The sequence below is a fragment of the Mercenaria mercenaria genome, chromosome 3, assembly GCF_021730395.1.
Source record: "Mercenaria mercenaria strain notata chromosome 3, MADL_Memer_1, whole genome shotgun sequence".
Classification (NCBI taxonomy): Eukaryota; Metazoa; Mollusca; class Bivalvia; order Venerida; family Veneridae; genus Mercenaria; species Mercenaria mercenaria.
In genome coordinates, this window is record NC_069363.1 from 54,173,279 (window position 1) to 54,191,742 (window position 18,464).

Consider the following 18,464-nt stretch of genomic DNA (forward strand, 5'->3'; position numbering starts at 1 on the left):
GACAGTTTCTTTTGTTCTAATTGGAAAAAGACTGAATCAGCCATTTTGTGTTATGTTGCAACGGAAACAGAATGGCTGCCTTTTTGTTTAGATATTCATAAAGTTCATATCTTTCTCATTTTTATTCAGATTTTGAAATTCTTTAAGTGTCTTTTAAATGTTTTATGATGACCTAGCAGACAGTTTCAGTATAAGAACAATGTTGTCTTCCTCTTTAATTAATTCACCTATTTTAAACACAGTTTAAATGTGTGTATTGTCAGTATCATCTAGGAGCCATTACTAGTGCCCCAATGAAAACTCAGTCAGTACTATACCAATCAACAATTGTTTGGTGATTTTAGTGGATTTTGTTGCTTCAGTCTTGGTGAATAACCAAAAATCATACTTATTTTTTCTTAAAAATTTCAAGTATAAGAATTCATGTCTCCACAATGATGAATGTTACTGTCTTTGCTGAAACTGCAAAATGTCATATCAGTGAAATTAAATGATTTCATATTACCTGACAATTCATAAGTCACCTTTCAAATACTCATCTCAGACAAATGCTTACTATATTGTAAAGAACTATGAGATATTGTTTATTTGTGCATTTCCAGGTTCTATTGAGGACATGAAAGTGAGCAACAATGGAGAACTGGCCTGTACAGTCTCTGATGATAAATCATCTAAAGTGTTTGATGTTGTTAACTTTGGTATGTATGAATTATAAAACTATGAGAATCACAATCTGACCATCAGAATGAAGTAAGCTGCAGATACTCCCTGAAGTATCCTGCAAAACTTTCCTATTTTATTGCCTTCCAAATATTTGTTTATTTTTGGGGGGATGGGGGGTGGTTTTGGAGGGGGACTTAGATTTGCCTTTGTTGTATCTTTATGATTATATATATTGATGATATTGTATTATTAGTAATACCATCACTAGACATAATTTTTTTCCATTTCTGATTTCTTAATAAAGATAATATGAAAGTGTACTTGGTCATGCATTGATAATATTGTAAGTATCATAATTATGACCGTACAGTGGCAGTAAACGGGCACACATTATTGTGTCCTATGGACACACGTCTAGTTTCATACTATATTGGAGTTCGATCCATATTACCAGTATATTAGATATTTTAGGAGCTGGCAAAAACCCCTTCCTGTACTTTATGCAAATGGGACAGAATTCGTCCCATAGATAATATCTCTACAGCACAGTGGTAGATGTTTATCATACTTGTTCAAAATCTTGGAAAGGTTTTATCCATCTTTTTTTTTACTGGTAGAGGCTTTGAAAATCAAATTCAAAAGGGAGGGGTTTTAGTTTACTTGTTAGAACAACAGGAGAGGTTCTATCCTAAATGGAGATATTTTTGGTATGGATTCAGATTGTGTTAAAAGATTTCCAGAAAGTCATTGGACTTTCAATGAATGTAATAGACACAATTCTATGAAAATTTTCTTGATGATAAATTCAAGAATACTTTTTAAGTATTTAACTCAGTAAGACAGAGCTACTTTACTGCAGAATGTGTATTTATTTTTGTAAAATTTACGTATATTTTTGTTTTAGACATGATCAACATGTACAAGTTAGAATTTGTGCCTGGTTGTTGTGGCTGGATCTACAACTCTGGTGATGCCATACCTGCTGTTGCAATGTAAGATTTTCCATTCTAAAGAACAAAATTTCTTTTCTGTGTTTTTACATAGACGTCTTAATTTGTTATTTATTTTTTCTGTCTTTACATCATCTTTCTGCATTTATACAAAAACATCATATTTTTGTATATCTTCTTTCTGTGTGTTCACTACATAAACAGCATATCTTGGTATATCTTCTATCTGCATTTATACATAAACATCATATCTTTGTATATCTTCTTTCTGTACCTTTACATAGACATCATATCTTGGTATATCTTTTTTCTGTGTTTTCACCACATAAACAGCATAAATTATCTTATTATATCTTCTTTCTGTGCCTTCACGTAGACATCATATCTTGGTATATCTTCTTTCTGTGCCTTTGCATAGATATCATATCTTGGTATATCTTCTTTCTATGTTTTCACCACATAAACAGCATATATATCTTGGTATATCTTCTTTCTGTGCCTTCACAAAGACATCATATCTTGGTATATCTTCTTTCTCTACCTTCACATAGACATTGTATCTTGGTATATCTTCTTCTGGTATATCTTCACATAGATATCATGTCTTGGTGTATCTTCTTTTTGTGTCTTCACATAGACATCATATATTAGTGTATCTTCTTTCTGTGCCTTTGCATAGATATCATATCTTGGTATATCTTCTTTCTGTGCCTTCACATAGACATCATATCTTGGTGTATCTTCTTTCTGTGCCTTTGCATAGATATCATATCTTGGTGTATCTTCTTTTTGTGTCTTCACATAGATATCATATCTTGGTGTATCTTCTTTCTGTGCCTTTGCATAGATATCATATCTTGGTGTATCTTCTTTCTGTGCCTTTGCATAGATATCATATCTTGGTGTATCTTCTTTCTGTGCCTTTGCATAGATATCATATCTTGGTGTATCTTCTTTCTGTGCCTTTGCATAGATATCATATCTTGGTGTATCTTCTTTCTGTGTCTTCACATAGATATCATATCTTGGTGTATCTTCTTTCTGTGCCTTCACATAGATATCATATCTTGGTGTATCTTCTTTCTGTACCTTTGTATAGATATCATATCTTGGTGTATCTTCTTTCTGTGCCTTTGCATAGATATCATATCTTGGTGTATTTTCTTTCTGTGCCTTTGCATAGATATCATATCTTGGTGTATCTTCTTTCTGAGCATTTGCATAGATATCATATCTTCTTTCTGTGCCTTTGCATAGATATCATATCTTGGTGTATCTTCTTTCTGTGCCTTTGCATAGATATCATATCTTGGTGTATCTTCTTTCTGTGCCTTTGCATAGATTTCATATCTTGGTGTATCTTCTTTCTATGCCTTTGCATAGATATCATATCTTGGTGTATCTTCTTTCTGTGTCTTCACATAGATATCATATCTTGGTATATCTTCTTTCTGTGCCTTCACATAGATATCATATCTTGGTGTATCTTCTTTCTGTACCTTTGTATAGATATCATATCTTGGTGTATCTTCTTTCTGTGCCTTTGCATAGATATCATATCTTGGTGTATCTTCTTTCTGTGTCTTCACATAGATATCATATCTTGGTATATCTTCTTTCTGTGCCTTCACATAGATATCATATCTTGGTGTATCTTCTTTCTGTACCTTTGTATAGATATCATATCTTGGTGTATCTTCTTTCTGTGCCTTTGCATAGATATCATATCTTGGTGTATCTTCTTTCTGTGCCTTTGCATAGATATCATATCTTGGTGTATCTTCTTTCTGTGCCTTTGTATAGATATCATATCTTGGTGTATCTTCTTTCTGTGCCTTTGCATAGATATCATATCTTGGTGTATCTTCTTTCTGTGTCTTCACATAGATATCATATCTTGGTGTATCTTCTTTCTGTGCCTTCACATAGATATCATATCTTGGTGTATCTTCTTTCTGTACCTTTGTATAGATATCATATCTTGGTGTATCTTCTTTCTGTGCCTTTGCATAGATATCATATCTTGGTGTATTTTCTTTCTGTGCCTTTGCATAGATATCATATCTTGGTGTATCTTCTTTCTGAGCATTTGCATAGATATCATATCTTGGTGTACCTTTATGTGTCTTCACATAGATATCATATATTGTTATATCTTCTTTCTGTGCCTTCACATAGATATCATATATTGGTGTATCTTCTTTCTGTGCTTTTGCATAGGTATTATATCTTGGTGTATCTTCTTTCTGTGCATTCACAAAGACATCATATCTTGATAATCTTCTTTCTGTGTTTTCATATAGACATCACGTCTTGGTGTGTCTTCTTTCTGTGTCTTCACATAGACATCATATCTTGATAATATTCTTTCTGTGTTTTCATATAGACATCATATCTTGGTGTATTTTCTTTATGTGCCTTTGCATAGACATCATATCTTGGTATATCTATCTTTTTTCTTTGTTTCCGTGTAGACATCATATTTTTTATATATTATTTGTTTCTTTCTGTTTCTCCATATTGACATTGTATTTTGGTATACATTTTTAGCTTGGCTATACGAAGTATAAGGAGAGCTATCCTACTCGACCCGCGTCGGCGTCTTTCCGCGTCCCCACCTTAGTTAAAGTTTTTTTTACATTTTCTCTTTTTTCAACTTACCTCTGTAATTACTTGATGGATTTGATTCAAACTTGAAATAGTTATTCCTCATCATCACCCACATCATCTGACATAAGGGCCTAACTCAGGCACCAATATTTCATGATTTATCTCCCCTTTTCACTTAGTTTTTAAGGTTAAAGTTTTGATGCACTTTCACTCTATCTCTGTTATTACTGAATGGATTTGATTCAAACTTAAAATACTTGTTTAACATCATCACCCACATCATATCACACAAGATGCATAACTCTGGCACGAATATTTTATGAATTATTCCCCCTTTTTACTTAGAATTTCAGGTTAAAGTTTAGATGCACTTTCACTCTATCTCAGTTATTACTGAATGGATTGATTCAAACTTAAAATTGTTGTTCAACATCATCACCCATGCCATATGACACAAGGTGCATAACTCTGGCACCAATTTTTCATGAATTATTCCCCCTTTTTACTAAGAATTTCAGGTTAAAGTTTTGATGCACTTTCACTTTATCTCTGTTATTACTGAATGGATTTGATTCAAACTTAAAATAGTTGTTCAACATCATCACCCACACCATTTAACACAAGGTGTATAACTCTGGCACCAATTTTTCATGAATTATGCCCCCTTTTACTTAGAATTAGAAGTTAATTTTGATGCATTTTCACTATATCTCAGTTATTATGAAATGCATTTGATTCAAACTTGAAGTAGTTGTTCCACATCATCACCCACATCATATGATACAAGATGCATAACTCTTGCACCAATATTTAATTAATTATGCTCCCTTTTTTCTTAGGCTGTACTTGTATAGTGTTTTGATACACTTTATCTGTACTTCTCTTATTACTTAATATTTTTGACACAGACTCAGGCTATTGTGCAATATCTTCACCCGCCATTGGAGTTAAAAATACTCCAGTGACAGCTCCAGTTTTCTCAGATGTGCCCAGTTTCACTATCCAGCATCGAAATAGTTGAGCACACTGTCTCCTGTGACAGCTCTTATTTGTTTGTCTTTGCATAGGCATCATATTTTGGCATATCTTCTATCTATGTTGTATTCTGTTTTTCCACATAGAAATGTACCTTCTTTATCTTTACATCAGTATCAAAAAATAAAAGTTAAAACTAAAGTCAACCTATAAACTGAAGAAAACATTTTCTCTTTGAACTTTTATATTACACATAGGAATAGATTAATTATGTGAGACAAAAATGTCCAGGAAATTGTGTTGTAAGTTTATCTTGCCTGATGTTAGATATATTTTTCTTTCCAAAAGAGCTGAGAAAGAGACACCAAAAGTACATATATATGACGGAAGAGGCTCCAGCACACCACTACACGTTATAGAAAAACTTCACTATAAACCTGTTACACTGATAAAGGTTTGTATCTTTCTTCATGAATATAAGATAAAGCGTGTTTGTATGTTTCAGTGTAAGATCAAAATGTCTTTCACCGAGTGAACTCTAGATGCAATATTTTTTGAAGAGTGGCTGAAAATGAAAAATCTGGTGAGGGAAAAAATATTTTCAGCTAACATGTAAAATCAAGATTTGAAGGGGGAGGGGGGCGTGGTTTAGAGTAACCCTTGTCCGTTTGTCCATCTGTCCGTCCGAATTTGTCTTATTTATATCTCAAAAAGTATTTGATTCAGAGTAACTTGTGTTTTAATTGGAATTTCATACAGCCAGAGTTATGGTCCTTAACTTAGTGAAAGATACGCATTAAGTGCATAAATATTTGATTTGCATATATCTTAAAAAATATTTGACCTCGTGGCATGAAACCATGTAGGAAAGTTTTGTTTTTGACCAGTGTGCCTATTTGTCATTGATATGTTTTTTGTTTCTAAGTGTATTCTCTAAGTGACCTTGTGAAGTGGTGTTTCTTTCTTCAGTAAAAATAGTCCTGTATGTGATATTTTGTTGTCTTGTGATAAATAAGATGTTTCTGTTTTCAGTATAATCCTGTATGTGACCTTGTGCTATCATGTGATAAAGGAGGTATGTTGGAGGTGTGGACAGGACCAAAAGGTGATTATAAATTCCCGAAAAACCTACAGTGGGAATACAAGACAGACACAGATTTGTATGATTTTGTCAAGGTAAGGTCTTAAGTTATACACCTTATTTATGGTCTTATATAGACAGGTGAGTGATGTTATATTGGTTAATGTGTCAGCTTCTTAAATTGAACTTCAATAGTTTGAGCAGCCATACTAGGGTTACGCCCATGCCTTGTCATATGACACCAGTACTGGTTTTTCCAGGAATAAGACTCAAGAATGATTCAGATAAGGTTCAAGTTCTCACCACAATTGACCTAAACTAAATTAGGATAAGCTAGATAGACTGTTGTTGGTGCTGCAAGAAATAGTTTATTTCAGCATGTTCAGTTCACAATTGATTATTTAAAAAGGTTTTCCACTAATACTTGTAAATGCAACTAGGGCAACTTCAGAACAAAAACAAGCTTAAGCAGTTTTTGTGGACCAAATTGTTCGACACAACTTAATCACATTGCATTCTTTTAAATTCTTTTGGGTATAATGGGGACATGACTTTATGGCTTTAAAGTTTTAGAGAGAAATATAGGAATTTTATAAGTTCTTTAAGATCTAATTTAATTGATCAATGCAACAAGGATATCCACAGTACCCTATGAATATTAATGACGTCTTAACAATTTTACAGTATTTGTCAGTCTTTTCCTGTTTCATATGTATTCAATGATGTGGATCTATGGTACGTATCCAGCAAGTCTGCATATTTTTTTTACTTCGATATTTATTCAGTGCAAGTGTGTTCCAACAGATTTGTGTTTTTCACCAGATGGTAAAAAGTTTGCAAGTATATCTACTGACAGAAAGGTTTGTTATTTTGTTACTTAAAATATACCTTGTTTCTATGTATCAAAAATAAAGTCTAAGAAATACTATCATTATATGTACAAGATACAAATCTATGCCATTTTGTTATAAATTGTGTTTTACAGGTGTCACTGTGCCATCCATTGACCACCTGACTAGTTTATTACAATTTCCAAACTTTTTTCATTTGTCTCCCAAACTTGAGCTATTTTCATAATAATAGTTACAGTTATGTCTCCCCGAGGAGACATATTGTTTTTGCCCTGTCCGTCCGTCCGTCTGTCCGTCCGTACGTCACACTTCATTTCCGAGTAATAACTGGAGAACCATTTGACCTAGAACCTTCAAACTTCATAGGGTTGTAGGGCTGCTGGAGTAGACGACCCCTATTGTTTTTGGGGTCACTCCGTCAAAGGTCAAGGTCACAGAGGCCTGAACATTGAAAACCATTTCCGATCAATAACTAGAGAACCACTTGACCCAGAATGTTGAAACTTCATAGGATGATTGGTCATGAAGAGTAGATGACCCCTATTGATTTTGGGGTCACTCCGTCAAAGGTCAAGGTCACAGGGGCCTGAACATTGAAAACCATTTCCGATCAATAACTAGAGAACCACTTGAGCCAGAATGTTGAAACTTTATCGGATGATTGGTCATGAAGAGTAGATGACCCCTATTGATTTTGGGGTCACTCCGTCAAAGGTCAAGGTCACGGGCCTGAACATGGAAAACCATTTCAGATCAATAACTAGAGAACCACTTGAGCCAGAATGTTGAAACTTCATAGGATGATTGGTCATGAAGAGTAAATGACCACTATTGATTTTGGGGTCAATCCGTCAAAGGTCAAGGTCACAGGGGCCTGAACATTGAAAACCATTTCCGATCAATAACTAGAGAACCACTTGACCCAGAATGTTGAAACTTCATAGGATGATTGTACATGCAAAGTAGATGACCCCTATTGATTTTGGGGTCACTCCATTAAAGGTCAAGGTCACAGGGGCCTCAACATTGAAAACCATTTCCGGTCAGTAACTTGAGAACCACTTGACCCAGAATGTTGAAACTTAATAGGATGATTGGTCATGCAGAATAGATGACCCCTAACGATTTTGGGGTCACTCTGTGAAAGGTCAAGGTCACAGGGGCCTGAACATTGAAAACCATTTCCGGTCAGTAACTTGAGAACCACTTGACCCAGAATGATGAAACTTCATAGGATGATTGGTCATGCAGAGTAGATGACCCCTAACGATTTTAGGGTCACTCTGCTAAAGGTCAAGGCCACAGGGGCCTGAACATGGAAAACCATTTCCAATCAATAACTTGAGAACCTCTCGACCCAGAATGTTGAAACTTCATAGGATGATTGTTCATGCAGAGTAAATGACCCCTATTGTTTTTGGGGTCACTCCGTTAAAGGTCAAGGTCACAGAGGCCTGAACATTGATAACCAGTTCTGATCAATAACTTGAGAACCACTTGACCCAGAATGTTGAAACTTCATAGGATGATTGAACATGCAGAGTAGATGACCCCTATTGATTTTGGGGTCAGTCTATTAAAGGTCAAGGTCACAGTGGCCTGTTCATGTAAAATCATTTTTTGGAAATAACTTGAGAACCACTTGACCTACAATGTTGAAACTTAATAGGATGATTGGACATGCAGAGTAGATAACCCCTATTTATTTTGAGGTCACTTGATCAAAGGTCAAGGTCACAGGAGCCTCAACAGTGACTTGAGAACCACTAGGCAAAGGGTGTTGAAATTTAGCGGGATGACTGGACATGCCAAGTAGATGATCCCTATTGCAGCCAACCATCAGTGTCTCTTTGACTTTCGCTCCTGACCCCTATTGACTTCTTGCCTATAGGACTTTGCATTGGGGGAGACATGCGCTTTTTTACAAAAGCATTTTCTAGTTATGTTACTGTTGCACTGAAAGTCAGTTTTTCAAGGAGATTGACAGAACATAAACAATCGTATTGTTTGTCAGTTTACTAAACTACTTCCTGTCTGTATACTTTTAACCCTTACCCTGCTAAATTTCTAAAATGGAATGGTCTATCATTCAATTTGGGCAGTTCCACTTATTATTCATAGGAATGTTCACTGAAAATTTACTGACTAAATAGCGAACAGTGAAGACCAAGATCAGCTTGCACATCCGTGCAGGCTGATCATGGTCCGCTCTGGTCGCAAAGGCTAAAACACTTGTCGCCAGCAGGCTAAAGGTTAAGCAAAGAGACAAATCAGTCAGTTCCTTGTATAAATCTGCTTAAAAAATATTTGCTAAACATTTATAAAAAAAACACCAGATATAAAGAACATGTTTAAATGGTCCAGTGGAGATTGCTGTAACTGGATATTATTGTATTGGTTTCATTGGCTTTTCTTTTTCAGGTGCGAATATTCAAAGTGTTGACAGGCAAAATGGTGAAAGTATTAGATGAATCACTGCAAAATATCATAGATTTACAACAGGTCTGTTGATTAAATTGTTCTTATTACCTGCATACCAATGACATCTAATTTTTTAATAATTTGAGGGGTGTGTGTGATTGTGTTTGAACATATTCTGTGTTTATAATGTACACACAGAACAGAATATTAGTATACAGTGATACATATTAAACACATTTATTTTCTACAGTACTGACTTACAAGTTTGCTTGAATCCACAAAGTTTAATCCCAATGAACTCATGAAATTACTATTATATTATCTCTTCAAACATTGAAAGTCATAAATTTATGTCACCATGAATGGCCATTTTTGCCAAAACCAGGAAATTCAAAGCCCACAGAAATTGCCTTACAGTATTTCTGTTTTGTGATAGCACTCTGTTGACTGAACTGGTGTTTCTGGATCCGTACTGGTACTCACATGTGCTCCACAAGTAAATGACAACATCCTCACATGAATCAGAGATGGAGGACATATGACTTCACATAAAATGAGCCGCACCATGGGAAAACCAGCATAGTGGCTTTGCGACCAGCATGGATCCAGACCAGCCTGCGCATCCGCACAGTCTGATCAGGATCCATGCTGTTCGCTAACGGTTTCCCTAATTGCAATAGGCTTTGAAAGCGAACAGCATGGATCCTGACCAGAATGTGCGGATGCGCAGGCTGGTCTGGATCCATGCTGGCCGCAAAGCCACTATGTTGGTTTTCTCATGGCGCGGCTCAAATATTGTTTTCTGTCAAAACAACGTGGAAAACACATCTCACAGTGGGATCAAACTAGCAGCTTCTCAATGAAGAGACTGGTTCTCTACATGGAAAATCTTAAAGTAGTCATGTGGTACTGTTTGTTATTTACAATATGGATGATGTCTTGCCTTTAGATCTGCTGGTAACTGATATGTATTGTTTGTAGATGAAACAACAGTTGTCTAACATGGAGTTTGGGAGAAGACTGGCTTTAGAGAAGGAGTTAGAAAAAGCAGACGCTTTTAATCTCTGCAATATATGTATGTAGATTACAAGTGTCAATTTTCTTGTTTGTACTTTTGAAGATTACAGTATACTGACATGATTTAAATACTTTCCATGCAGAATAAATGCAGGTAGACCGAAATATTGCTAGAGCAGATTTCTGTGGTGGATAGCAATTTAGTAGGGCAGATTTCTACTGTGAATAGTTATTAAGTAGGGCAGATATCTATAGTGGATAGGATTTAAGTAGCGCAGATTTCAGTGGTGAATAGCGTTTTAGTAGGACAGATTTTTATGGTGGATAGCTTTTTAAGTAGGGCAGATTTCTATGGAAGATAACTGTTGAGTAGGGCAGATTTCTATGGAAGATAACTGTTGAGTAGGGCAGATTTTTATTGTGGAAAGCATTTAAGTTGGGCAGATTTCAGTGGTCGATAGTTTTGAGGTTGGCAGATTTTTATAATGGAAAACATTTTAAGTAGGGCAGATTTCTATGGTTGAAAGGAATTAAATGGTGCGGATTTTTATGGCAGATAACTGTAAAGTAGGGCAGAATTTTGTTGTGGAAAGCATTCATGTAGGGCCGATTTCTATGGTAAGATAGCTTTTGAATTGCACTGCAAGTTTGCACTGTTGATGTTAGAAATCACTGAATGCTGTACAAAAGGAATCATTATCCAAGAATATTTAATTCAGTATGATCACTTGAAAGTTGTGTCCACGAAGGTAAAACATGCAAGTTATACTGAACTAGGAGTTCATACAGACATGCAGATACTTTGTGTACATTGTAATCCAATCATCTTTTTATTAACCTATGTTAGATATTTGGTGGTTACATTACAAGTCAAACTATCGCCTTGTATTTCGTATTTATCTTGTATTTATGGTTTGTTTTCAGTATTTGATGAGACTGGGTATTTCCTGTTATATGGAACCATGCTAGGTGTGAAAGGTAAAATAGTTATTGTATGATTTAATGATTTGTTTTCATCTACTCTGTTGGGGTATAAAAAATTTGAGATCTATAGGTATTTACTAATATGGTTTTAGGCCACTTTTCAAAGAATAATGAGGGCAGTTGTACTCGCAATGACATAACAATCACATCACCATACAAGTACATGTACTGAAATTGATAAATGAACAATATGGATGTGCGCTGATCTAGATCCTTGCTTGTTGCGAAGCCACAAGGTTGTTTTTTTAACAGTAGCACTCAAGATGTAAAAGTAAGAGATAACTAAAGTAAGAGAAATAACTTGTTTTTTCCTTTTTTTTTGCAGTTATAAATCTTCACACAAATCGTTGTATGAAGATTTTGGGAAAGCCAGAAAACCCGAGATTTCTACAGATTGCTTTGTTCCAAGGGAGTGGTAAGAAAGCTAAAGCGGCAACAGATGTTCCTACAGCTGCCTCCGATAATCCACTGCTGCAGACACAAGTTCTGGATCCTATATTGTTCTGTACAGCTTACAAGAAAAATAGGTTCTATATGTTTACCCGCCGGGAACCATTTGACAAAAGCAGGTATTAAATGTAATATATAATCTTTATGTCTAGAACAACAAAACTATGAAATCATTTATTTTCATGGCAGACTAAGTATTATATATCTTGGTTGCTTAATGCTTCCCAGTAACTCAGTTGAATGAGGATCCTCATAAGTGTATTTGATTCTGTTCAATAAGTACTTGGCTCCATGCTGATCGAATGTAATAAAAAAGTTAGGATTCAAGGTTATAAAACTGAATTTGGAGCCCAGTCTGAAAACTCAGGCATCTGATTGGTTGTTTTTAGCTCGACTTTTTGAAGAAAAAGTAGAGCTAAATTGCGCTCGCCCCAGTGGTTAAAGTTTTTGATAAAGTCAAATACACCAGGAGAAACAACCCCCATAACTCTGATTTTAATTTTGACAGAGTTATGCCCCTTTTTAACTTAGAATTTTTTGGTTAAAGTTTTTGATAAAGTCAGATATCTCCATTACTATCAAAGCTTTTGACTTTTAACTTAAAATAATTTTTTACTATCAAAGTCTACACCAGGAGAAACAACTCCCATAACCTGGTTTGAATTTTGACAAAGTTTTGCCACATTTTAACTTAGATTTTTTTTGTTTAAAGTTTTATAAATCTTTTACTGGCAAAGCTCTAATTCAGGGACGAGCACTGAGAAAAGTCGAGCATGCTGTCTTACGGACAGCTCTTGTTGAGCATGAAATTGACCAATAGAAAGGCTGCATTGTAAGACTGGATTTTAAACTTAGTTTAGTTTTATAACCTAAGACTCAGATTATGAACTGTAATACTAATAGTTTCAAATGTCAAGATACTGTACATTACTACATAAAATTTTTATACAAATTACAGTGCTGATGCAGACAGAGATGTTTTCAATGAGAAACCTTCAAAAGAGGAGCTTATTTCAGCTACTCAGGTATATTCACTTAATATTCTGTTTACATTTATTTCTTGTGCCCCTGCACTGCACTTGTCTAATTGTCTGCCTATCTATCTGACAAAATTTGTGTCACATATATCTCAAAAAGTGTTTGGTCTAGTCATGAAACTTTATAGGAATGTTATTCAGCGTGGGAAATTATGCACCTTGAGGTTTTGTCTGGGAGTTTACTCTTGTAAGACCAGACTTAAGGCCCATAGCTTGGTCAAAATGTATTTATATAGGCCATATAGTAATATGTAACTCTAAAAAAGTATTTGATTTAGAGTCATGGAACTTTATAGGAATTTAATTCATCATGTGAAGTTGTGCACCTATGGTTTTGTTTGGGATTTTTCAGTAAAACCAGACTTATGGCCCTTGACCTTGTCAATCATGTGTAAAGGGGCTAATGTGTATCTGAAAATAACTACACTTGGAAGACTTTTGTAGGAATGTTATTCAGCATATAAATATGTACCTTGGGTTTTCAGTATGTCATACCTAAGGCCCCCGATTTGGTAAAAGATATACCATAATGGACCTAAAAGTCTTATGGGACTCTCACAGTATGATACTGCATTCATTCAGTTTTGAAGCTCTTAGGACAGCACCTATATAGATAAATGACACCTATGCCTTATTGCTCTTTGGCAACTGCCCTATGGTAATCGTTGATCTGTTAGTATGTCCATCCACTCTGTTAAGTAGTACTTATGTGAAAGTGATCAAAACATTAACTGTAAATCTACACATTCAGAGGAAATATGTCCGTTATTTTTTGTCACTATTAGATTAGCAGAGAAAACAAAGGAATAGACATTTTAAAATGTCCATCGTTCATCAGCTTGCTAGGTTTGTTTTTGAATGGCAACTTATTATATATCTATTTATATAGAGAATATTTGAACACCAGATGCAGATTATTTTCATGAGTGGCATAGTCACATGGGAAAATGTAAAATTTGGGATTCACATGTAAAGAAATTTGATCTATTTTGTATGGAGTGAACACCAGATGCAGTATGTTTTATGAGTTTTAGAGCAACATGTGAATGTGAAATCTGGTGTTCACATGTAAAAGACATTTTATCTTACACGTAAAATAAGCAATTTTTTATGTATTTATTTAATGTGTTTTTAGTGGTTTTTATTAAATTTAATGTACTTGATATTTTTTACTGTGAAAAAGTATATTTCACTACTATTTCAATAACTCAGTGGAAAACATGTAATGAATCAAGGTCATGTACAGAACAGTGTTGCATAACTTAATAACATTTTACCTTTACAGGACATATCATACACCAGGGTAGCAGATACCTGTGTGATTTATACAACATTAGGAGATATCACATGTAAATTATTCTCAAAAGAGTAAGTACGGTTTTTCTACATTGTGGCTGTAATATTTTACATGATTTCAAAATGAAACAATTCAGCACTTGACAGCCATAAGCTTGGAAAGAACTATACATTAGATGGACCTCAACATTGAAAAGTTCTCAATATCAAACAGGTTTCAGCATAAGACAGACCTCAACATTGGACTCAGTGTTGAATTCTTCATGTGAGGAAGCCATCCAGCTGGCTTACATGTCGGTGGTTCTAACCAGGTGCTGCCCATGACGAAATAATACAAGGAGGGGTAACTGGGGTCTTCCGCCACCACCAAAGCTGGAAAGTTGTCATATGACCTATAACTGTGTTGGTGCGACGTTAAACCAAACAAAAACAAAAATGTTCTCTACATTAGACTCATCCCATCATTAGACACAATTCAAAGCTTACTTAGACAGTGGACAGATCCAGATGTCTCTGTAGTGAGAGCAGTTGTTCCAATATGAAGCTGCTAAGTTCATTCGCCTAGAGTGTGTTCTATTTCTAGTCATACCAATATTCCAGTTTGGTTTTAACCAGGTTTTTATTGTAATGAAGTGTCTTGTACCAGTGGCACCACATTTGTTATTATGTACGCTGTATTTTATTCTCTAAACATCTCATTTGAACTCTAGATTGTTTTTTCAGATGCCCAAAGACAGTAGAGAATTTCTGTGTTCACAGTAGAGATGGTTACTACAATGGTCATATTGTGCACAGAGTTATAAAAGGTTTCATGATACAGACAGGGGACCCACTGGGTAAGTCAAAATCCTTTCTTGAATTAAATTTTAAAGGATTTTTTGGAAGCAACTGTATTTATACTTCAGTTATTTTGTTGCTTGTGGACAGAGGGAAGCTGTAACATACGGGTATACATATGTTTGCAGTGAATAGAGGGAAGCTGTAACTTATAGATATTGTTAGTGAACGGAGGGAAGCTGTAACATATGTTGGTAGTAAATGGAGAAAATCTGAAACATTCACATAATTATGTTGGTTGTGGATGCAGGGAAGCTGTAACATATAGTTGGCAGTGAACCTAGGGAAGCTGTTTTACAGATGTAAGTAGTGGACAGAGAGAAGCTGTATCATATATATCTATACTGGCTAGAAGGAAGCATCTCTCTAGAAACTATTATAAATTCAAGCCTGCCAAGTTAGCTCAGTAAGATAGTGTTTTGTGAAATTAAAGCATACTTGGGCATCATTAAACGTAAAACTTAAGTAGTAAAAATGTGTTTAAAACCCACAACACAGTTTAATTTGCCTTACAGGTAATGGTACGGGTGGAGAGTCAATATGGGGTGGTGAGTTTGAAGATGAATTCCATCCAAATCTGCGTCACGACAGACCGTACACATTGAGCATGGCAAATGCTGGACCAAACACAAATGGATCTCAATTCTTTATCACAGTTGTTCCCACTGTAAGTATTCCAGACATTCATCAGACCTAGGGACCTGGTTCTTGCACATGACACTCCGTCTCATGATGGTGAACAATTGTGCCAAGTTACATCAGAATCCCTCCATGCATGAAGAAGAAATTCTCCGGACAAAGTTTGTGGATGCCGCCCGCCCACCAAGGGCGTTCCGATAATATGTCCCGTCTTTCAGACCAGCGTATAAAAAGTATTTTCCTTATTCTTCTTTTTAGGGGGTCAAAGGTCAAGTTCTCGGTATATTTTAAATAGACTTTACATACTGAGTAATCTCCAACAAGTCATAATGGGAAGGCATATGTGTTTAACAGTAGTTCTTGTAAATATAACTCTAGCATAAACTGCTGTGATTGACATTTTTAAGGGTTATTTGAACTGGAGAGTAAATGTGTTACAAAGGAGATCACATGCTTTTAACACACTTAGCATCCAGCCGGTTTATGTAAGGTCTGTGTGGTTCTACCCAAGTGTCCCTCTCCACCCCACCCCCCGCAACCACACCATCCCAAACTCTGAAATAATGCCTAGAGAAACACCTACAGTCTTCCTCAACCATCAAAAGCTGGATAAATGCCATATCACCTAAGATTTTGTCGATTTAACGTCTAACTTACAAACAACAATTTCATATTGAAGATAATCATATAGAATGCAGTGAAGTTTAGGATATAAAATGTATTCGTCAGTTACGTCTGAAATATATATTAACCTTTTATTCTTTCAGCCATGGTTGGACAACAAGCACACAGTGTTTGGGCGTGTCACCAGGGGGATGGAAGTGGTACAGAGTATTGCAAATGTGAAAACAAACCCGAAAACAGACAAACCTCATGATGATATATGTATAGTAAACATTGCTGTGAAATGAAACCTGTTTTATATGTTGGATATGTGTGTGCAATTCTACACAGTAACAGAAAATGATGTTAGAGGTTTTTTTCATAGATTATGACAACAATCACAACTAACATCTGCGTGTACATTAGAAATAGCAACATGGGATTGCTTTCCTCCTTTGCATTGCGGTTACAAAACAAGTGGATTAAACGGTATGTGTCAGTGAAGAAGAAACAAAAACATGGAAGTTCCCTAATGAATGCCTGTAATACTGTCAAAAGTAGATTATTAATTTTGTCAGAATCAAACATAATATACATCATTATATCGATCTCAGCTAGTTTTTCAATATCATGGCGAAAAATGTATCTTTTATAGGAAAGGCTCTATTGGTAGTATTTTGAAGAAAATGATCAGTTTGTAACATAAACACACTGCTGTTCTGCTATTAAACTAAGATATCCTGGAAGTTATGTAAGAATTGTAGATCAAATGGTGTCAGAAATGGCCGAAATTCACAACTGAAAAAAAACTGGTTTTTGATGAAAAATATAAAAAAAAACTTAATCAATATATTGAGAAAAACTAAAAGTTGAAGAGAAATGGCTGAAAGTGCTGTTACTGAACAGGTCAGTGAAACATTACTATTTTATGACTGATTATTCAGGCACTGAACTATAATCAGACACCTAATTATCACTTACTCATAAGGCAACCAACAGTTATCAGACCTTCAAATGTCATATGTTTGATAAAGTTTTAAAACGTGTAATATAGGGATAGACACTAATTTGTATTTCCTAGTGACCTGGAGGACAGTCAGTCAGCTTTTAAAACCTTGTTGTCTGCATAAAATTCAAGTGGTCCCACTTATCCACAAAATATTTCAGTTCCTTTTAAAAACTAGAGCTGTCTGTAAGAAAGCCAATGCTCGACTATTCGAATTGTTGTCCCTGAAGGAATATTACCCTAAATGTTAAAATACCTGTTTCAATCCAATATCTACATTAGTTTTAGAGATAGAAACTTACATGCACAATTTTAACCAGGATTTTCTAAGTCCAAAAGGGGGCATAATTTGGCCAAAATACACGTCACATTACATCTTTGACTGCAGGCTTCATAAGTTAAGAATGAAAACTTCTGAATTTTTAGTGCATTGAGAGTTCAATGATCCCCTTGAAAGTCTTCTGTTGGTCCCCCGGAAAATTACTGTCAGTGGGTAAGAGGACAACTGTTGGTGTTTATCTCTGTTTAAAAGAAACCTTAATGTAAGACACTGATCATGTATTGTTTTGTTTTTTCCAAAATAGTTTTAAAATTTGTATATAATGTAACAGAGTCAAAATCCATGAATAAAATAAGAAACTAGATTTGTCCTTTTTATATCTTCTCATCATGACTGATATATATAATCCCTAAAATAATGTAGAAGTGGGCAGATATATCTTTGATATATGGATTTATTACATAAAGACTGTAAAAATGGGCAGATGGACCCATAGAAGGGGGCAGACTATCGGTACTTAAGTATAATGACTTAGTTTGTTTGTTTTTGGTACAACACCATTTTTGGCCGGGTTTTCAAAGAACAAGAGCTGTCGGAGAACAGCAAAGCTCGACTATTCAACAGCCTTGTCGATTGAATGAATACGAGTCGAAAAAGGGGCATAATTTAGTAAAAAAGCAAAATAGGGTTATGGAACCTGCATAGTGCTTATCAGCTCATGACAGTGGACAAGTGTGTGAAGTTTCAATCCATTCCCATTAGGG

At 35.2% G+C, this 18,464-nt stretch overlaps 1 protein-coding gene across 2 annotated transcripts in view; it reads left to right on the forward strand.

Moving 5' to 3' along the window:
* LOC123524726 (peptidylprolyl isomerase domain and WD repeat-containing protein 1-like) overlaps positions 1 to 18,064 on the forward strand; it is a 28,589-nt gene extending 10,525 nt beyond the window's left edge. For both annotated transcript variants that reach the window (XM_045303152.2, XM_053538531.1), the window contains 14 exons: positions 603 to 698; positions 1,568 to 1,655; positions 5,547 to 5,652; positions 6,231 to 6,374; positions 7,065 to 7,139; positions 9,552 to 9,632; positions 10,533 to 10,626; positions 11,493 to 11,546; positions 11,878 to 12,121; positions 12,961 to 13,027; positions 14,325 to 14,407; positions 15,059 to 15,171; positions 15,688 to 15,839; positions 16,579 to 18,064. In XM_045303152.2, the coding sequence (XP_045159087.2) occupies positions 603 to 698; positions 1,568 to 1,655; positions 5,547 to 5,652; positions 6,231 to 6,374; positions 7,065 to 7,139; positions 9,552 to 9,632; positions 10,533 to 10,626; positions 11,493 to 11,546; positions 11,878 to 12,121; positions 12,961 to 13,027; positions 14,325 to 14,407; positions 15,059 to 15,171; positions 15,688 to 15,839; positions 16,579 to 16,722 (1,541 nt within the window). In that variant the 3' untranslated portion in view covers positions 16,723 to 18,064. The remainder of the gene's footprint in view (positions 1 to 602; positions 699 to 1,567; positions 1,656 to 5,546; positions 5,653 to 6,230; positions 6,375 to 7,064; positions 7,140 to 9,551; positions 9,633 to 10,532; positions 10,627 to 11,492; positions 11,547 to 11,877; positions 12,122 to 12,960; positions 13,028 to 14,324; positions 14,408 to 15,058; positions 15,172 to 15,687; positions 15,840 to 16,578) is intronic.
* Positions 18,065 to 18,464: the final 400 nt, after the last annotated feature.